The sequence below is a fragment of the Pseudophryne corroboree genome, chromosome 9, assembly GCF_028390025.1.
Source record: "Pseudophryne corroboree isolate aPseCor3 chromosome 9, aPseCor3.hap2, whole genome shotgun sequence".
NCBI classification, from domain to species: domain Eukaryota; kingdom Metazoa; phylum Chordata; class Amphibia; order Anura; family Myobatrachidae; genus Pseudophryne; species Pseudophryne corroboree.
Window position 1 is genome coordinate 379188679 of NC_086452.1, and position 21727 is coordinate 379210405.

At 42.1% G+C, this 21727-nt stretch overlaps 1 protein-coding gene across 3 annotated transcripts in view; it reads left to right on the forward strand.

Annotated features, from left to right (window-relative positions):
* The window catches only part of SYN2 (synapsin II), a 590154-nt gene that overhangs the window by 474835 nt on the left and 93592 nt on the right, over positions 1–21727 (forward strand). For all 3 annotated transcript variants that reach the window (XM_063940770.1, XM_063940772.1, XM_063940771.1), the window contains exons 6-8: positions 17835–17897; positions 18456–18598; positions 19825–19899. In XM_063940770.1, coding sequence (XP_063796840.1) covers positions 17835–17897; positions 18456–18598; positions 19825–19899 — 281 coding nt within the window. The remainder of the gene's footprint in view (positions 1–17834; positions 17898–18455; positions 18599–19824; positions 19900–21727) is intronic.

The following is a 21727-nucleotide window of genomic DNA, read 5'->3' on the forward strand; positions in this document are numbered from 1 at the left end:
GGAAATTCAACTAGGTCGATTCTGCACTTCCTGAAAACAGGAGTGTTTTGAGTCTCAAATTGGGGTTCATTAAGATTTAAATTTCGGCCCTGTAGATTTTCTTCCAGAAAAAATTGACTTCAGTTCCTGAAGTCCAGATTGTAAAGGGTGTATTCCATATACAGTTCTTTTGTGCCTCTAGGGGCACCGTGAGATCTCAACATAGTGTTGGGATTCCTTAAAATCATATTGGTTTGAACCGCTCAAATCTGTGGATTTGAAATATCTCACATGGAAAGTGACCATGCTGTTGACCAATATCTCACATGGAAAGTGACCATGTTGTTAGTCCTGGCCTCGGCCAGGCGATTGTCAAAAAGAATGGGCGGTTTTGTTTTACAAAAGCCCATATTAGAATTTTCCATTTGAACAGGGCAGAACTGGGACTCGTCTCCAGTTTCTTCCTAAAGGGGTGTCAGCGTTGTCACCTGAAACAACCTATTGTGGTGCCTGCGGCTACTGGGGACTTGGAGGACTCCAAGTTACTAGACGTTGTCAGGGCCCTAAAAATATATATATATATATATATATATAGTTAGGACGGCTGGAGTCAGAAAGTCTGACTTGCTGTTTATATTGTATGCACCCAACAAGCTGGGTGCTCCTGCTTCTAAGCAGTCTATTGCACGCTAGATTTGTAGTACAATTCAGCTTGCACATTCTGTGGCAGGCCTGCCACAGCCGAAATATGTAGATGCCCATTCCACAAGGAAGGTGGCCTCATCCTGGGCGGCTGCCCGAGGAGTCTCGGCATTATAACTTTGCCGAGCAGCTACGTGGTCAGGGGAGAACACGTTTGTAAAATTTTACAAATTTGATACTCTGGCTAAAGAGGACCTGGAGTTCTCTCATTCGGTGCTGCAGAGTCATCCGCACTCTCCCGCCCGTTTGGGAGCTTTGGTATAATCCCCATGGTCCTGACGGAGTCCCCAGCATCCACTAGGACGTTAGAGAAAATAAGAATTTACTTACCGATAATTCTATTTCTCGTAGTCCGTAGTGGATGCTGGGCGCCCATCCCAAGTGCGGATTGTCTGCAATGCTTGTACATAGTTATTGTTACAAAAATCGGGTTATTACTATTGTTGTGAGCCATTTTTTCAGAGGCTACTTCGTTTTGTTATCATACTGTTAACTGGGTTCAGATCACAAGTTGTACGGTGTGATTGGTGTGGCTGGTATGAGTCTTACCCGGGATTCAAGATCCTTCCTTATTGTGTACGCTCGTCCGGGCACAGTACCTAACTGAGGCTTGGAGGAGGGTCATAGGGGGAGGAGCCAGTACACACCATGTGACCTAAAAAGCTTTTTAGATGTGCCCTGTCTCCTGCGGAGCCCGCTATTCCCCATGGTCCTGACGGAGTCCCCAGCATCCACTACGGACTACGAGAAATAGAATTATCGGTAAGTAAATTCTTATTTTACATTCTATACACACTTTAACTCCCTGATCTGCTCCTCTTAGTCAGATTAGGGAAGATCCATGCGGGGATGGCCGGGAAAATGGTGCTAGGGAACCATATCATCAAGCCCTACCCCCCCTTCCCAGAACACTTTGGCATGCTTCCAGCATTAGTGCAGGGCAGCGATTCACAGCGCTGTACCTCCTCCCTTTCCACATTCACCTTGAGCCAGGAGAACTCACTCACATTCGAGTCTCTCCTAGAAATTCTGTGAGATTGGGCAAGTATGATTCTATTTATTCTATATTATTGTAGACATTATATTAACAATGTGAAGTAGTGCTTTGTGAGATATATACAGACAAATAAATAAATAAATCATATACACATCACTCCTACCAGGAACCAAAGTTAAGACAGTAAAAATACAAGTTCCAAAACATGTCAGAAAGCTTATTTTCATACAGTGGAAATTACTACAGATGAACATTAAAAGCGATAAAAGGAGATTTAAAACATCCACATCGCCTAGAAGTGCACCAAATTTGAGTGCTGTATCTATGGTTCAATAAAAATAACACTGATCAACACTTTTTTTATTGCCATTCATATTAGAGCGATTTTAGAGTAACTTTGTAGCGCTGATTCATAATATGACTTGTTACTAGATCGGCTCTACATTTTAATACACGGACGAGAAGCAAGAAAAACACAATAGACAACACAAACCACTCAACTGTCAGCTGACAGTGGCTGATCACTTACAGTGCCTTGCTAAAGTATTCACCCCCCTTTGCATTTTCATGTTTTGTTGCCTCACAACCTGGAATTAAAATGGATTGTTTGAAGGTTTGCATCATTTCATTCACAGAACATGCCTACAACTTTGAAGATGTTTTTTTTTTCATTGTGAAGCAAAAAACAAATAGGACAAAATAACAGAAAACTCCAGTGTGCATAACTATTCACCCCCCTAAAGTCAGCACTTTGTAGAGCTACCTTTTGTGGCAATTACAGCTGCAAGTCGCTTTGGATAAGTCTCTATGAGCTTGCCACATCTTGCCAGTGGGATTTGTGCCAATTCCTCAAGGCAAAACTGCTCCAGCTACTTCATGTTGGATGGTTTCTGTTTGTGAACAGCAATCTTCAAGTCTGACCACAGATTCTCAATTGGATTGAGATCTGGGCTTTGACTAGGCCATTCCAACACATTTAAATGTTTCCCCTTAAACCACTCGAGTGTTGCTTTAGCAGTATGCTTCGGGTCATTGTCCTGCTGGAAGGTGAACCTCTGTCCCAGTCTCAAATCATAGGCAGACTGAAACAGGTTTTGCTCAAGAATATCCCTGTATTTAGCACCATCCATCTTTCCCTCAACTCAAAACAGTTTACCAGTCCCTGCTGCTGAAAACATCCCCACAGCATAATGCTGCCACCACCATGTTTCACTGTGGGGATGGTGTTCTTGGGATGATGGGATCTGTTGGGTTTGCGCCAGACTTAGCGTTTTCCTTGGTGGCCGAAAAGTTAAATTTTAGTCTCATCTGACCAGATCACATTCTTCCATACATTTGGGGAGTCGTCCACATGCCTTTTGGCAAACTCAAAACGTGCCTTATTTTTAACATTAAGTAATGGCTTTTTCTGGCCACTCTTCCATAAAACCCAGCTCTATGGAGTGTACGGCTTATTGTGGTCACATGCGCATATACACCAGTCTCTGCTGTGGAACTCTGCTGCTGCTTCAGGGTTACCTTTGGTCTGTGCTGCCTCTCTGATTAATGCCCTCCTTGCCCGGTCTGTGAGTTTTGGTGGCCGGCCCTCTCTTGGCAGTTTTGTTATAACCCAACCCTGACTTGTACTTCTCAACAACTTTGTCTCTGACTTGTTTGGAGAGCTCCTTGGTCTTCATGGAGTGATGCCTCTTGCTTAGTGGTGTTGCAGCCTCTGGGGCCTTTCAGAAAAGGTGTTTTTATACTGACAGATCATGTGACACTTACAGTAGATTGCACACAGATAGACTTCATTTCACTAATTATGTGACTTCTGAAGGTAATTGGTTGCACCAGAACTTTTGAGGGGCTTCATAGCAAAGGGGGTGAATACATATGCACATGCCAATTTTCACATTTTTATTTCTAAAAATGATGTTTTATATACATTTTTCTCATTTCACTTCACCAACCTAGACTATTTTGTGCAGATCCATCACATAAAATTCAGATTAAAAAAAAAAAAATTAAATTACAGGTTGTAATGTAACAAAATAGGTAAAAAGCCAAGGGGGGTGAATACTTTAGCAAGCACTGTATATTTGGAGGAGGGATAATCTAGAACACAGGTTCTCAAGCTTGGTCCTCAGGACCCCACACGGTCCATGTTTTGCAGGTCACCTGTAGATTTTTAAAATGTGACAGTTGGTGATACACAGTGCAGCTGCTGGATGACATGGAAAACGTTTACCGTGTGGAGTCCTGAGGACCGAGGTTGAGAACCACTGATCTAGAATAATCACAGAGTGAACACCTCGCATGACTGTCCATCTAGAATGCTCCGGTAGACTTCCATATGCACACGTTATAGCTACGTTCCCTATTATAGAAACATAGAATGTGACGGCAGATAAGAACCACTTGGCCCATCTAGTTCGCCCATGTACACACACACTAGGGTTAATTTTTTTTTTTTTTGCTGGGAGCCAGTTAAGCCACCAGTATATTTTTGGATTGTTGGAGGAAATTGTTGTACCCGAAGGAAACCCACGCAACCGCAGGGAGAATATACAAACTCCACACAGCTGACCCATGATGTGAATCAAACCCCTTGACATCAGTGCTGTGATGCAGTAATGCTAGCCATTACACTGTCCGTATTAATTGCGGTTGTCCATTATCTCAAGAACTAGAGCCAATTATAAAAAAAAAAAAAATCATTTTTTAAATCGGCAACCCCACAATACCCTAAATTCATTCAAATATTCTTGGCAACTAAACAAAAATTTTTTGTTATGCTGTGTATTTGATCAAAATACAATCTTCTAACAGTCTGGGCAGTACTGTATCTATCATTTAAACAGTCGTAAGAGCAGCTTAAAAGTACTGTATCCTATTGAAACAAGACCATAATTGCTCAGGACACGTAGAACCAGGATATACAAAAGTAAGATAACATCTGTTGGCCTACTGCGACATATTGACTGAAGTGAAGCTGAGGCACATATAAACTGCCAGCTCGTTTATGCCAAATAAACCTAGGACATACAAAGATGTTAATAAAAGTTAGCTTACTTGTAATATTCAGAAAAGTAATTTGAGGCTCAACACAAGCTTGCAAAGTTTAAGGGGGAAATTCAGTTGGGTGCAAAGTTTTGATCACAAAAAGAAAACTTGTCGCCCTCACTCCGAATTTTGGATTACCATGGGTATGCTCGCTCCCGAAAACCCATGAGAACCATGTATAAAAAAATGTATCAAAGCTGTAAACCCTGCGGCGCGGGTAAAAGAATAATATTATTTACCTGTCTGGTTGTATCAGCAGCTCCCGGTGGTGCTACCTCCATCTTTGAACTGGGGAGGCGTTGGGCGGGGAGTGGGCTGCTGGGAGATGTAGTTCTCCCAGCTGCTGCTTTCAGGGGTGGTGGTGGAGGTCTCACACACTCGCATGCACACACTCGCACATACGTATACACACTACACACTTACATATTACACACTGTTTTCCTATAAACAACGATTTTGGGAATAATGAGACTTGCACTGGGGGTGCGAGAAAAAAGAAGCAGGGATTTTCTCTCCTCTAAATGAATATGAAAACACCACACAGCTGTTTTTTAATAAAATTATTTACTGCCCTGAATTGAATTCCCCCCTTAAATTGTCCATATTTTAGTGAGTCAAACTCGGTCCACTTTTACTAGACATGACGTCATCCATCATGTAAAGGAGACAGGGACACGTCTGCCAGGCATATGGCAATATATAGTAATGGTATCCGTGTGTATATGTAAAAGTGTAATCCACTTGTGATAGAGTATCTCATTAAACTGAACAGGTGTCTTTTAAAAGAGATTACTTGTCGTAAGTTTGTTTCTGGGTTGTTGTTTTTTTCCAACTGACAAAAATTATTTTGTTCAATTGAATTCTATGTACAGTTTTCCTGATATGTTCTTTTTATACATATACCGTATAAACATCTACAAAATACCACTTCTCTTGTTGAATATAATTAAGTATAATTGCTAAATGTCTTTGGCCCTAATGTAATAGGGTGCGATTCCGTCGAGATTTAAAATGGTAATTTTAAGGCCAAACAACATACCATCAGATCACCACACATGCCCCTTCAATGCCCATTAAACCGAGCCATATACCCATCTCGGGTACCCAATGTATAGCATGCCACACAGTAGTGCCCCTAGTTCATAGCATGCCACACAGTAGGGCATTCAATCCTAAGTATTCCACACAGTAGGGCCCCCTTGTCAGAGTAAGCCACACAACGGGGTCCCCAATTTATACTATGCCACACAGCAGGGCCCCCATTTCATAATATACCAAACAGTAGTGCCTCCAACTCATAATTTGTCTCAAGGTCATGCCCTAAACCCATAATATACCTCACAACAGTGCCCCCAACTCGTAATATGTGATAGCATAGTGCCCTTCATTCATAATATGCCATACGGTAGGGCCCCTAATTCATAATGTGCCATATGGTAGTGCCCCTAATTCATAATGTGCCATACTGTAGTGTCGCCAGTTTATAATATGCTATATAGAAGAGCCCCCAAAGGTGCAATTTATAGTCTTCACCCCACTCGCATGGACTGTACTTCAGCAAATCCCAGTGTAATTTCTAACAGTATTGTATTTCGGGAAAATTGAACAATACACCTTAAAAAAAACACTATATGTAATACACAATAACACAACAGTATATATCAATAAAAATCCAGTATATCAAGCAGTTCAAACACCATAGCAATGTATGTACAAGTATTTTGCCACCCAGACCCCACAGTAAAACCCCGTAATGATGTGGTCTCTTGGACATTAGGAGTAGGGAAATACTATGCTTCACAATGACAGTGAATGTTATATTTTCCTTATAAAAATGCATTACAAATACAGCCACACTTTTCATTTAGCGCTTTAGAAATCAAATGAAATCTGCAGCAAACCAAAAAGAAATAACAAATATGAAATCTTAATACACTGTTGACAGCCGCAACTTGGCTTGATATAATATAACTATGACGCTAATTAATCAGCTTGAGGGATCATTATGAAATCAACCAATCGGATGCAGACAGATGGTGCCATTGGTGTCAAAATCATAGTTTTCCAACAGTACACAAAACAGGTGCTCCTACTGTGAAGCATATCTGGGCACACAGCAAACGTATTATGTTTCATCTAAATGGGCATGCTACACTAAAAATACCCTTACTGTATAAATGCCCTTACCGTTTGCCCCTGAGTGATTCTGGTTAGATCCTGCCTATTTTGGGAAGAGGGGCACAGTTTATTTTGTTGCAGTCTTGCATGTAGGGGGAAAGATATTAGCTATCCTATTAGCATTGATGAAACAATAAGTGGATGGTCTGCGGTTACAGTAAGCATCAAGTCATCAGAAAGAATGTCCGTAAAGGAGAACTAGAAGTTATTGTAGCGGTTATTTACAGCATGAACATTATGGAACAGAGGCCTTATATAGGCTGACTGGCAAATAATTTACACCCTAAAAATATATTGACATTCTTTTTTTTGTTTGAATCAGTAAGTGTAAAATTAGATAAGTGTCTAGAAAAAAGCTTTACAGAAAAAAAAAATAATCTAAAAACAAAACTATTTACAGTTACCCACAATGTGTTTTTTTGTGTTAAACTGTTTGTACTGTATCAGCACATAGTGAACTCTGCATGAATTACAATACAATAAAATAAGAAAAGTTACTGTAACTTGGGAAGAAACATTTACAATTTACGGTAATATGAACAAACAGTCCTATATGTGCTAGTCCAGTGGTTTCCAAACTTTTTTGAATCACGGCGCCCTAGAGTATCAGAATTTTTTTCACGGTACCCCTAGGCCAAAAATTTCTTATTGAGAAATTTAGAAAGAAATATTAAATTAAGTAGATTGTGTTTATATGTCATCCTTAGGCTCAATTGTGTGGTGAGGGACAAGATTTGGTTCTGTTTGTCCCCATATTTTATGACTGGCAGCCACCAGCACTGGTTTTGCCTATTATATTGACCATAAATAATTTGAATTGGTCCTGAACCACCAATCCAAGGCACCCCTGCAAGTGTCCCGAGGCACCCCAGGGAGCCACGGCACACAGTTTGGGAACCACTGTGCTATACACAGTACTTGGGTCATTTTCCATATCTGAACTACATTTAAAAATAAATATTGATTATTTGTGTTTTAAGTGCTGGAGTAGCTCAGCGACACTCAGCTAGCTGCCCCTGAGCCTGATTCAAGAGCGGTCGCATCTTCGATGGTGTCTCAACTGAGCGAATATTGGTAGACTGTGCATGCATTGCGGCCACAGTGCGCGTACGCCAATATACCTTTTTAATGGCACTCGTCATGAGGTATTAATCGCAGAGTGATTGAAGGTAGAAGGCCGTTCATTTGTCTGCAAAAATGCAGGTGTATCGTGTCTCGGTGTGTGCCTGCGATCTCATATGCATAAATGATGGCACCGGCGTCACAGCTCCCGCGGCCATTCTACGGTGCAATGGAGGCACTCAGGGAATTAATGTTCCTCGCACCTGCATCATGGTTGTGACGGAGTACGCAGTTGCTAAGCAGATGCGATGGTTTCGGTGGGCATCTGCTACACTTGCGTTGCCTTGCAGTTCCATCACTGAAAAAGATCGCTGCTGTGCAGCATTGCGACGACACCTAAATCAGGCACCCTGTTAATGTTGTGCACATGCAGCTTACCAGATTTGGGCCTTCAGGTGAATATAAATAAGTTGTGTTTAAACTATTGTATACAAAATACTTAAAAAATTTTACTCATTGAAAAGCAGATTATTCCAACATTTATGCATGTTTTAATGATTTTTATCTGTTATTACCATCCTGATATTGTGGTGGTACCATGAAACTTTCCATCATAATTACCATAATACGTTCACACGGATTATCCTTCGCTGGCTAAAGGTGGTAAATCTACTAAAGGTAAAGACAATTGCCGGGATAGCAGTGTTATTACTGGCAGTAACCCTTTGCTGTAGAGGGAAACACGAAAAAAAGACAGCAATAGGGCTGTTCACCCTTTCTTAAATCTGGCTCCTATTGCTTGCAAAATCCTCAATAAGGAATCTCTGATCGCAATGTCTCAAACCAACATTAGCTATTGGGTGGTTTGGTCTTGATGAATGTAATAGGAGTTTGCTATTCAGTTGCTCAGCAAAAATGGGTAAAATCAGAATATTGTGCTCACCTGACATTCGCATTACTAGTTATGCATCTTTGGACACTATTGTGCCTCTGTTTGTATACTTCACTTCTGATTGGCAGCTACCAGGACTCCATCCTAATTCCAGCAGAAGAAGAGGAGGAAAGTAGCATACCTCCCAACATCTTGAAAGCTTGAGTTGGCACTTTGCGCACTCCCAAAAAGGGTGTGTAGCCTCTGCAAAATGGGGCGTGACTTTGTGGCAATGCTGCGATCATGAGCCGCCCCTAATTTTTCATCATTGTGGGGGCATGCCCGGTGCGCTATGAGCTGCTGGCATGCCCCCAGTCAACTGTCTCCCGTGAATAGACCCACGAAAATGGGGACAGTTGGGAGTTATGAAGAAGGGTTGTAGAATAAGAAGTTGTAGAAGAAGGTGGAGGTTAGAGAATGTGCAGGGCAAGAGGAAAAGTGGGTTGTGAGGAGTGCAGGGGAAAATTTTGGTGGGAGGACAGATAGTAAAATGGGATATTTATATGGTAAGGGGGTCTGTGTGCAAATCACCACAGGACTCTAGAGAACTGCATAAGCATGACTTTACTGGCTGCAAGTCATACTGAGCCGTGGCTGTAGCGGCACTTCCTCTATAACAAGTGGATAGCAGTTGTGCAATCCACAAACAGCATATATCTACATTCCCATTTTTCAACAAATAGAACAATAAACAACATAGGGGCAGATTTATACCCCTTTCACACCGCGCAAGAAATAACCCGGCATATTGCCGGCTCGGTGTGCGGTGTGAAAGGGGCATAGCCGAAATCGCGGGTCACCTGACCTGGTAATTCAACCCGGAATAAACCAGTGTTATACCCGGGTTGAATACTGGGTCAGTAGCTGCATAAATCGGCTCCCGGGTCGATGCATCCCGGGAAACGTTTACTACAGCAGGGAGAGGCGGCGCGGAGTTGATCTCATCTCCCAGCGCCGCCCCCGCTGCCAGATCCACCCCCCCTGCTGCTATGGCAACCCGCCAAGCATATTGCCGGGTCGGGGAAGCCTGAAGCAGCGGCCAATACCGGATCCCACCCGGGAAGGACCCGTTTCCAATTCCCGGGTGGGATCCGGCATTGGCAGTGTTAAAGGGGTATTATTAAGGCTGGTGAAGTGATAAAGTGGATGGAGATAAAGTACCAGCCAATCAGCTCCTGTCTGCCATGTCACAGGCTGGGTTTGAGAAATGACAGGAGATGACTGGCTGGTGCTTTATCACCTTCCACTTTATCACTTCACCAGTCTTAATAAACCTGCCCAATAGTCCGGGATTTTTAGATTAGGTCTGGAAATTCAGATTGCACCACATACCTGTTGAAATATCCCTGCACATTCCCAACTCTGTCAAACCTAACAGGGATCTGGATGGTTTGCCCAGGGGACAATGTTCTTAAGTGATGAGATGTTTTATCATGGGTAGCTTTAAGATGCAAAGTGGAGTTCTGCAGAAGATGTTTCATGTTGTTCTCAATTTATGGTCTAATTTTGAACTTGCTGGTGGGAATGATAGTGCGGGTACGCCTGGACAGGAGGCGTTGACAGAAGAGGGAAGTCCATCTCTCATAGTATTTCTCAAATTCAGAAGTTCCATAAACATGTCAAAACCATCTCTATAACATTTGTCAAAGAGGTGCTTTGCAGAATATACTGCCCTATCTGCTAGTCCATTGGACTATGGATAACAAGAACTACTGGAACGTGCAGTGTAAGGTTGTCTGTCACCAGCGTGCAAAATGATTTTGTTTGCCACAAGCATTGTAGCATTTATTGAAAGCAGGTGTTCATGTCGACTCCCCCCCCCCCCCCCCCCCCCCACAATTCACGCAGCGTGTCTGTTGCTGCACATTTTGCTGGAGGTCACATATATCAGACAGTCTTTTAAACTCCATTGCACTGTTATTGGGCTACTCATGCAGCATGCATATGTGTATAGCAGTGTCCAGTGTTAATTCCTCTCATGTAATGTGCATGCGTAACATTATCATAAGTTCCACACACAATTCTATCCCTGATGAGCTCACTTACTAATGCAACATAATCACATTTCTTTGCTAGAAGTTTCGATCTGGCAGCATATGACTACTCTCAGGGGGGCACTGCACAGCACTGTTAATAGCACATCTGTCCATTATAACATTTGTCACTGGTAAGCATATCTCCTCAAACTTTATTATTGGTTTCTCTGGATCCTCTTGATCCTTCCCCTCTGAATACACAAATGTGTCTGCTTTGTCAGTAGCCTGAGCCCCAGCTAGGTTGAGCAAAGTATGTGCTGGTACCTTTTTTGACTTGCCTGATAGTCCTGCACAGCAGTATATGCACCATTCCTTCTTGAATTTGAGCCATGTCTCTAAGCATCATTATATTCTAGAGCACAGGTTCTCAAATTCAGTCCTCAGGACCCCACACGGTCCATGTTTTGCAGGTCACCTGTAGATTTTTGAAATGTGACAGTTGGTGATACACAGAGCAGCTGCTGGGTGACATGGAAAATGTGAACCGTGTGGTGTCCTGAGGATCGAGTTTGAGAACCACTGTTCTAGAGGATCTATACATCAGAGACCTTGTACCTTCACAGCCAGACTTCTGACACCACGGAAAGGGGTCTGTGTGTAAATAATCACAGGCCAGGGGCGGATCCAGAAAAAAATGACAGGGGGGACACCATCAGTAGTACGGCTACAGAGGAGAGGTGGAGTTAGAAGTGGAGTATGCGTGACCAAGTTTGAGTGGGTGTGAGTACAGAATTGATATAGCAAAATCAATTAAAAGAGAATGTCAAATTTATAACACAAAATATGTTACTCTATTAAATGGGGTATCCGGTCTTTAGGTCGACAGCACTTAGGTCGACTCTCATTAGGACGACTACTATTGGTCGACATGCATTAGGTTGACATGGTCATTAGGTCAACGTGGCAAAAGTGTACGCATGAAAAGGTTGACATGAGTTTTTCACATTTATTTTATTTTTTTAACTTTTTAATACTTTACGATCCACGTGGACTACGATTGGGAATAGTAACCTGTGCCGAGCGCAGCGGTAGCAGAGCGAGGCACCTTGCCCGAAGCATGGTGAGCGTACACGGTGCACTAATTGGGGTTCCCGGTCACTTTACGAAGAAAACAACACCACAAATATATAAAAACCTTATATTGACCTTTTTCCATGACGACCCTATGACTGTCGACCTAGGTACTGTCGACCCTATGATCCACACCCATTAAATGGCATAACAGTGCATAAAATGAGAGTCAATGAAGTGGATCATACCATGTGTAATAATTTATTCTTTTATTTGATTTTGCTATATTAATTCTGTACTCACATCAGCTCACTCACCTAGTATTTTGTTTCCCTACTGGTTAACACCCAATACGGACACTACTTTTATATAGCAGCACAGCTAAACAGCTCACCCCCCTCCCCAGCAGCAACCAGCCTCCGTCCTCACCCACTCCTGACTACCCTCCCCCAGCAGCAGCCAGCCTCCGTCCTCGCCCGCTCCTGACTACCCTCCCCCAGCAGCACCCAGCCTCCATCCTCACCCATTCCAGACTCTCCTACTCAACAGCAGCCTCCTAACTCCTGGACCTTCTCCCCTTACCTAGCAGCACCGCTCCTCACCGACCACTGCATCCTCCTCTGGCTTGCTCGGCGTCTGGACCGTGTTATCGGCGTCCTCAGGGCAACATCGGCTGGCCTGGCTGGTAGTCCCTGCTGCATGTTGTCCCTCAGCAGCACTCTATTTGATTTAGTCCGCTGGGCTGGATTGTCAGAGGAGATCAGTGTGATGGTGTCTGCGTGGTGGCTGATGACATGTAGTGCTGCTGTGCACAGGAGCCCAAGTGGTGCAGGGAGCCAATCAGAACCAAGAATAGCCCAGCAATCCTAATAATGGAGGCGGAACTGCTGACAGGGGAGGGCTAACAGCCATCATGCCATCATCGTGTCAGATGGACGGGTGTTATTTCTTAATGCTGATAGCTTTATGCAGTGTTAAATAAAAGCTCCTAAATGACAAGGGGAGCATGTGCCTTGGTGCCCCCCCCCCCTCCCCTGAATCTGCCGCTGTCACAGGCCTCTGGAGAGCTGCAGAAGTGTGAATTATCTAGCTGCAAGTCATGCTGAACAATGGCTGCAGCAGCACTTTCTGTATAACAAAAACTTTCTGTGTAACAAACACTTTCTGTATGACAAATGGATAGCAATGGTGCAATCCACATACAGCATACATATGCAGATATGAAATGAGAGCTACAGCGAGATAGACTTATAAAAGGGAAGAAAGAAAGACATACTGTACATAAATTGTGGATGCAGAGACACACAAAAAAAGGGATATATATAGACAGAGGTGCACATACGAAATAAGAGGCAAACACACAAAGTGGGCAAACTGAAGTACAGCATTGAATCAAATAATATATATATATATTTATTTTTTTGTTACTCTTGATTATTAGCGAGACATCTAAACTGGTGATAATCTGAACTAATCCCAAAATTTCTATTTAATTCCACTATACGACTTCTTATATTTGGAAATGTCTCTGGCAAAGATTTAACTGAATCAGTAAATGAAGAAATATTTTTTATTCTTAACATCTCAGTATGTAACCATCTCTATACTATCCATCAGGGTTCACTAGAAATACCTAGATCTCTGGTACACAAAATGTACTCTTCCCTGCTGCTCTTTAAGCTAGTGTTTTATTTTACAGGTGACATGTTACAAGGCATACCTAGTACAGGTTGAGCCTGCCATATCCAGAATGCTTGGGACCAGAAGAATTTTAGATTTTCCTGTATTTTTGGATATTTACATACTTTAATGACATGCCTTGGGGATGGGACCCAAATCTAAACACAGAATGTATTCATGTCTTATATATATATTGAGAGGGTTGTCCGCACTCTCCATACAATATAATCTGCTGGGGTGTCACTCAAAGTTCATTGGGTAAAGGCATAGTCTTTTCTCCATGAATGTATAAAAATCTTGTATAGAGTGCACTCACCGGTCGAATCATGCAGCAAACAAGGGTTTTAATGTGGCAAAAATACAATCATTCCACCGACGTTTCGGTCCTTATTGGACATTTGTCAAGGTTCAAATGATACAAACACAGTTCACCCATATATAGTATCAATCACAGTGTAACATATAAAACCCGGTACAGACTACACATAATATAACATGACTACAACACATACATACATACATACATACATACATACATATAACACAAAAAGACCCCTTCATATTACCAACGGGATCGTGTCAACTTCTCCATGCCATCTCTTTATTTACATCTTTCTAATAGATTTATTCCCGCCGCCGCGGGTGACCCGCATGTTGGCGGAAGTGACTAAAGCAGTCTATGGAATGCAACCACGTGTATAGGACACGCAGTTCGGTCCTCCAATAGTGTAACACACTGTCATCAATCCCGGATGTGGACACGGCGCATCAGCGTTCCATTGCTAAGCGACTACAGATCCTATGTAAACAATTGTATAATCATCCAAATCTTATAAACATCTTGGTTATAACTAAAAATATAAAAGGGTCTATCATATATAGGTAAAAACGATGAAGGAATTCATAATAGACCATGCATAAATGTACACGTATATAATCATATCACAATGCACATATCAACATCAATATGAATAGTGTAAAGGGAAAGTAACCACCGATCGGAGCACACCAAAACCAAGCAATAATGAAAAAAAATATAAAAAAGATATATGAAAAAAAAATCTCTTTCAGGTACCAAATTTCACGGAGAATACCCATGTACGTATGTCACAGGAAAATACTTAAATGCACCGAGTAATTCAAGCCCTTGGGGCAAAGTTTCCAACCTGTGGATCCAATATGCTTCACGGCGTAGCAGGATCTTCGCTCGATCACCACCTCTAGATAATGGTGGTATTCTGTCTTATCACCATATAGCGTAAAGCTGTCAATTGATGCTTATGTTGCACAAAATGTCGTGCTACCGGCTTATCAGACCTCCAGTCTTAAATGCCAATCTAATGTTGGAGCGATGATTGTAAATCCGTTCCCGGAAAGATCTTATAGTCTTGCCCACATAGATGAGTGAGCAGTGGCATATCAGTAGATAGATAACATAATCAGACGTGCACGTCAATCGATGTTGTATTTTTATCCGTCTACCATCATGTGGGTGTGGGAAAGAATTGCCAGTGAGCATACCTCTGCATGTTGTACAGTTTGGGCACTTATAGCATCCCAGCTTCTTTGTAGGTAGCCAACCTTCCATCTCCTTGCCCACTGATTGGTCCGGACGCATGAGCATGTTCCGTAAATTTGGTCCCCGTCTGTATGCTATCAAAGGTTGCTTTGGAAGAACATCTTTAAGGGCATTGTCTGTTGCTACAATCCCCCAATTTTTCTTAATTGCAGACCTTGTAGCAAAACTACCAATATCATAGGTAGTGAGGAACACAAATGGATTCCCAACTTCACTTAGATTCTTTTTGCCACATTTATAGCGACCTTCTGCTTTGTGTAAACATCATTCAACTACATCAGGGTGATATCCTCTATCGAGGAACTGATGTTGCATTTCTAGCAGTTGAGCCTGCATAATCTGAGCATCTGAATTGTTCCTCATGACCCTAATAAACGTGGAAATAGGTAAACTTTCCTTTAATGGTTTTGGATCGTAGCTGCTATAGTGTAACAATGTGTTCCGATCGGTGGCCTTCCTATACAACTTAAATCCATAACCCCTATATATATATATGAGCATCTGAATTGTTCCTCATGACCCTAATAAACGTGGAAATAGGTAAACTTTCCTTTAATGGTTTTGGATCGTAGCTGCTATAGTGTAACAATGTGTTCCGACCGGTTGCCTTCCTATACAACTTAAATCCATAACCCCTATATATATATATATATATATCTATATCATGAAGGAAATTTTACACACTATTCTTAATAATTTTATGCATTAAAGTTTGTGTACATTAGCCATCAGAAATCAAAGGTGTCACTATCTCAGTCTCACAATTTCTGAATATTTTGGATATGGGAGACTCAGCTGGACAGTCCTGATTCCGCGTTCTGCGTCTGACACTCCTACTAGGAGCTGCTGACCCCATGGCTCTGACTCTGTGGTACTCACTTCCCCGCACAGTTCAAGAGGCCCTCACTCTAGAATTCTTCAAAAACAAACTCAAGACTTTCCTGTTTACTCAGCATTTCCATAGTGTCCCTTTAGTATCTCCATGCTCTCTGTATTTTATGAAAAGTTTTTCTGTACTTCATTGTTTCTGTACTATATTATGCTATGTATCTGTTAAGCACCTTGAGTCCTATTGGAAAAAGAGCGCTATATAAATAAAATGATTATTATTATAGGAAGTATGGAATATAAGGATGACACCATACTAGCAGGCACTACAGGCCTCACTATTATGTTCCCACCACTGTGTTATGGTTAATTATGTTTTTGTACTTCTCCTGATATTCTGTAGACTACAGTACCTTGGTACTCTTGCATGCGCTGAAACTAGTAGTGTGATACGCAGCATGTAATAATTTCTTTCATACAGTACATAGTGTGTCTTGTCTTTTAATGATTGACCCGGATATCCTTTAAAAACACTTTATGACCCCTCCAAAACAGATGGGCAGCAACAATTCTGAAAGCATGTACGTACAATGTTGATCTTGGCATGATGTATTTCCACTTATTTATAAGACCACTTTTTTGAGCTCTTTAAGTTACTCTTTAATGTTTTACTTGCACTTGTTTTTGGACCACCTTGTCCAAATTGATATTTTCTGTAATTTACACAAATCTGCCAAAACATGGAATTTCAGTTGCTTTGTGCAGAGTAAATATTTGCTTAATTGCGATGGTCTATTAGATGGATGATTGCGATGGTCTGTTAGAGTACAGTATGTGAGTTTGCCCATTACGTTGAAGTAAGGATTATCTAGCATTATGTCCAACTGTTTGAAAACATAAAAGTTATCACTTGAGGTATTTCTTTTATTGTATTCCTGTTACTATTTGAATGATCATTTACGGTGCACAACTTTTGTGGGAACGGGATAAGCATCTTGCCTTTTCATTTTACATTGTTATTCTTTTCAGATAAAGTGCAAACACTCCAAAAATGTTGGAGAGGCCCTGGGTTATGTTGAGAATTAACCCATCCTATTTTTTAATGAATGCAAAAGAAAAGTAAAATTATGATCTTGTTTGTTCATACCAATCATGGACGTAGATTCTAGCGGGCGATATATTAGTGTACTGAGGATGCAAGCTAATGAAAATTAGATCCCCTTCTTGGGAAACGAGAACTGGAGTTCCGGTGTAACCAGGGTGATGATGTTGACGACACAAGCATCATTATTTAACTTCTTCCGGCTAGCTGTTTGTCTATTGACCCATAAAACGAATATTACCTAATTCATTGGCATAATGTTTATATTATTTAATGTTGTGTCTATTCTTCTAATTAATGATTTGACATTTCTATATGGTTACTGCGTTTCGGATTTGTCAACAACACTGTAAAGACACTTTTCTCTCTTGTGTACATGACACCACATTGCATTATATTGTGTACGTCTAGGGTAATGCAACTTTCACATGTATTACTAGCACTGACAAGCACATATCCGTAGTATAGTTGGGCGTAAGTCTACACAGTTGCTTGCGCACCTGATGTACTGTATGTCTCACACAAGGAACCTGTTGTTTAGAATTGAATTAAACTTGAGCTATGTGATCCTCAGTATACGCATGTTTGTACACCAAATGCATCGAACTCTAAATTAGGTCCAATTAGCACATACTCTGCAATGTTTAATAATAAAACTGTTCTCAGTTATTTCAAGTCCAATAACTGGCTCTTTGGTTGTGTTTCAGCTTGCAATGCCGACATTTCCTGTTGTTGTGAAGATTGGACATGCGCATTCCGGAATGGGAAAGGTACCTACAGACATCTCCTTTCATTCCTCTTTAATTTCACTTGCAGATGAAGGTTCTTGGGTATGTCTTGTTCCACCCACTTGCTGACATAAACAGCAACATCAACTCACCACCATCTCTCCCAGAGCGAGTTGCAAATATGGCATAGACTATATTAAGATTTAGGATCCCTTATTCCACCCACATTCACATAGTTTTGAACAAAAGACCCCTCTGACATGAAATGACTCAAAGGAGACTATTATTAACCAGTAAATAGGACCTGGCATATGCTGGGTCACCTCAGACCATCCCAAGCTCCACCTCACCCTGCTGTACTTCTGCAGTGGTCCTCCTCTCTGGGATCTATGTCCTGTCTCTGTGGTAGGAGCCGGTGGGGGTATCTCGCGCATACGGTGAGGTCCCTGGCTCCCACTGCATATGCCAGAGCTGGAGCAGACCATAGCCGTTTATTAGACAGATATCATGTTTCTTTTTGGTATGTATAATGTTCCCATAACATCTGTGCTTATTTATAGCTTTGTTCAGTTATAAACAATGTTTCATGATTATCACCAGGTGAAGGTAGAGAACCACTATGATTTCCAAGATATTGCCAGTGTCGTGGCCTTGACGCAGACCTATGCCACCACTGAACCCTTCATAGACTCTAAATATGACATCAGGATTCAGAAGATAGGAAATAACTACAAAGCTTACATGTAAGTAGGACTCAGACGGAACATCACAAAATGGAGCATTGTACAGTAATACTGGGGTCAACTATTAAGTCCCAAGCACAGTAGGGCATATACAAAATTTTTGTTAAATCTTTTTAAGTGGCCATTATCCGTTCACAGAAATGTTAAACAGCTACTATAGGTTTGTTGCTTTTTTTTGTTTTAAACGTCTCTTGTGCCTCTCTTATGCTAGGCTTACAGTGATTTCAATTGTACCTCTTTTTGGGGGCTCACAAACATTCCATAGATGTTACATTTTTGCTAGATAGAGTTTAAGCTGTAGAATCACGCCTAAGCCACACCTACTTATACCGACAGGATTTGCCTACAGTTGCACAAGTTGTAAAAGCAGAAACAAATGTGTATGCACAATTATAAATATGTTGCACATTGTGCGTAGTTTTTATTGGAATTTGACTTCCGGCACAGAAGCTTAAATAAAAATTTTTAAAGGGGCAATATTATTAGCTGTTGCAGGAAGAGCGATTGATGATGGTGGGGGCTGGGTGATGCTACTCTAGGAACCAAGTCAGCCCCCACTCAGCTCTTACTGTACACAGTGAAGCCAAATTAAAATTTTTAGAAACTGAAATCCCAATAAGGCTACACTGCACATGCGCCTTCAACCACTGTATACTCAGAAGAACAGTGTCTGAGCATACGGAGAGAATTAATATTATCGCTAGGCCCTATGAATGGTACACCCCTAGCGAAGTCAGTTTACCCAGACCTGCGCACCTGGCCCTTATAATTTACCATAAATGATGCACATTCTGAAAACAACATCAAGTTATTTCTAAAGTTGGACTATAAGAAGGCCTATGTGGTGCTATATGTAGCAGAGAGATAAAGCCCTGCTTAAGGACCAAGCTAGGCTGACCATACTAGCCCTTTAAACTGGGACGCTCATGAATTACACAGGTTCTGTGGCTGATTAAAACCAGGTGACATGCAAGCTTGAAGTCAGCAAGCCACAGAACCTGTGTAATTCATGAGTGTCCCAGTTTAAAGGGCTAGTATGGTCAGCCTAACCAAGCTCATGTACTATAGAGATACTGAAGATCTGAAAGACAAGGAGCATAAAGAGTACCATAGGCATCGCGTCTGGGAGATTTTGTGCGGCTTAATAATGATGTGTGCTGTCCTGTTCTTTAAGTTTATTTGATTTGTTTTCCCAGTAATGTTATTGTCACTGTTGTGTTTTTCAGGAGAACCTCTATATCAGGTAACTGGAAGACCAACACTGGATCTGCAATGTTAGAACAAGTGGCAATGACAGGAAGGTAGGTAACAGAACCTCCTTTATATGTAGGGCTAAATGTAATAGCCTGCGAGCTGCCGGAGGTGCGGGATTTTGTGCAAGTCTGCCCATATTTGTGAAGCGCCAATTATTTACAAGCTAAAACCATGGTTAGTATTGCCTTGAAAATGCTTTTAAAATATGGGAAGACTCGCACAAAGTCGTGCACTTCCGGGAGCTCGCAGGCTATTACATTTAGCCTGTGGCAGTGACTTGGTTGTTAATAACCCACCTTCTTTTCATGGTTTCATTATCATTCCATTTGAATATATGTATACATTTTTATTAGCAATAAATAGGGAAAAAAGTGTACAAAAAAGTCTTAAGTTAAACTTTGCTGCCACGTATGAACAATAATAGATTTGTGTTTTATTTTTCACATCATGTGTCACAATTTCTTGATGTTCCTTACACACGCACGTTTCAAAAGGGGAGCAAATACTTTCACTGCCTCCTCCCACAGAGGTCTAATGTATAGGGAAATTTTACTGAACGCTTCCAAATGTGCTTTTTGTTATAGATTATAATAGACAAGCAATGACCTTGTCCACCCTTCTTGCTGTTGCATTGGGTGAGGGAGAACTATTAGCTTTAGACTCTGTCGTGTTATGCAACGAGAGTCATTGTGTCTTGGTCTTACCAGCTCAATACTGTTTTCTCTAAAGTCCTAGTGGATGCTGGGGACTCCGAAAGGACCATGGGGAATAGCGGCTCCGCAGAAGACTGGGCACAAAAGTAAAAAGCTTTAGGACTACCTGGTGTGCACTGGCTCCTCCCCCTATGACCCTCCTCCAAGCCTCAGTTAGATTTTTGTGCCCGAACGAGATGGGTGCAGGCTAAGGGGCTCTCCTGAGCTGCTTAGTGGAAAAGTTTAAAGTAGGTTTTTTATTTTCAGTGAGACCTGCTGGCAACAGGCTCACTGCATCGAGGGACTAAGGGGAGAGAAGCGAACTCACCTGCGTGCAGAGTGGATTGGGCTTCTTAGGCTACTGGACATTAGCTCCAGAGGGACGATCACAGGCCCAGCCATGGATGGGTCCCGGAGCCGCGCCGCCGGCCCCCTTACAGAGCCAGAAGACTGAAGGTCCGGAAAATCGGCGGCAGAAGACGTCCTGTCTTCTATAAGGTAGCGCACAGCACCGCAGCTGTGCGCCATTGCTCTCATGCACACTTCACACTCCGGTCACTGAGGGTGCAGGGCGCTGGGGGGGGCGCCCTGAGACGCAATAAAACACCTTTTTGTTGGCAAAAAATACATCACATATAGCTCCTGGGCTATATGGATGCATTTAACCCCTGCCAAATTTCCATAGAAAAGCGGGAGAAAGGCCGCCGTGAAGGGGGCGGAGCCTATCTCCTCAGCACACTGGCGCCATTTTTCCTCACAGCTCCGTTGGAGGAAGGCTCCCTGACTCTCCCCTGCAGTCCTGCACTACAGAAACAGGGTAAAACAAAGAGAGGGGGGCACTAAATTGGCATAGAAATATATACAGCAGCTATATTAGGGAAAAACACTTATATAAGGTTATCCCTGTATATATATATAGCGCTCTGGTGTGTGCTGGCAAACTCTCCCTCTGTCTCCCCAAAGGGCTAGTGGGGTCCTGTCCTCTATCAGAGCATTCCCTGTGTGTGTGCTGTGTGTCGGTACGTTGTGTCGACATGTATGAGGAGGAAAATGGTGTGGAGGCGGAGCAATTGCCTGTGTTAGTGATGTCACCCCCTAGGGAGTCGACACCTGACTGGATGGTCTTATGGAAAGATTTACGTGATAGTGTCAGCACTTTACAAAAGACTGTTGACGACATGAG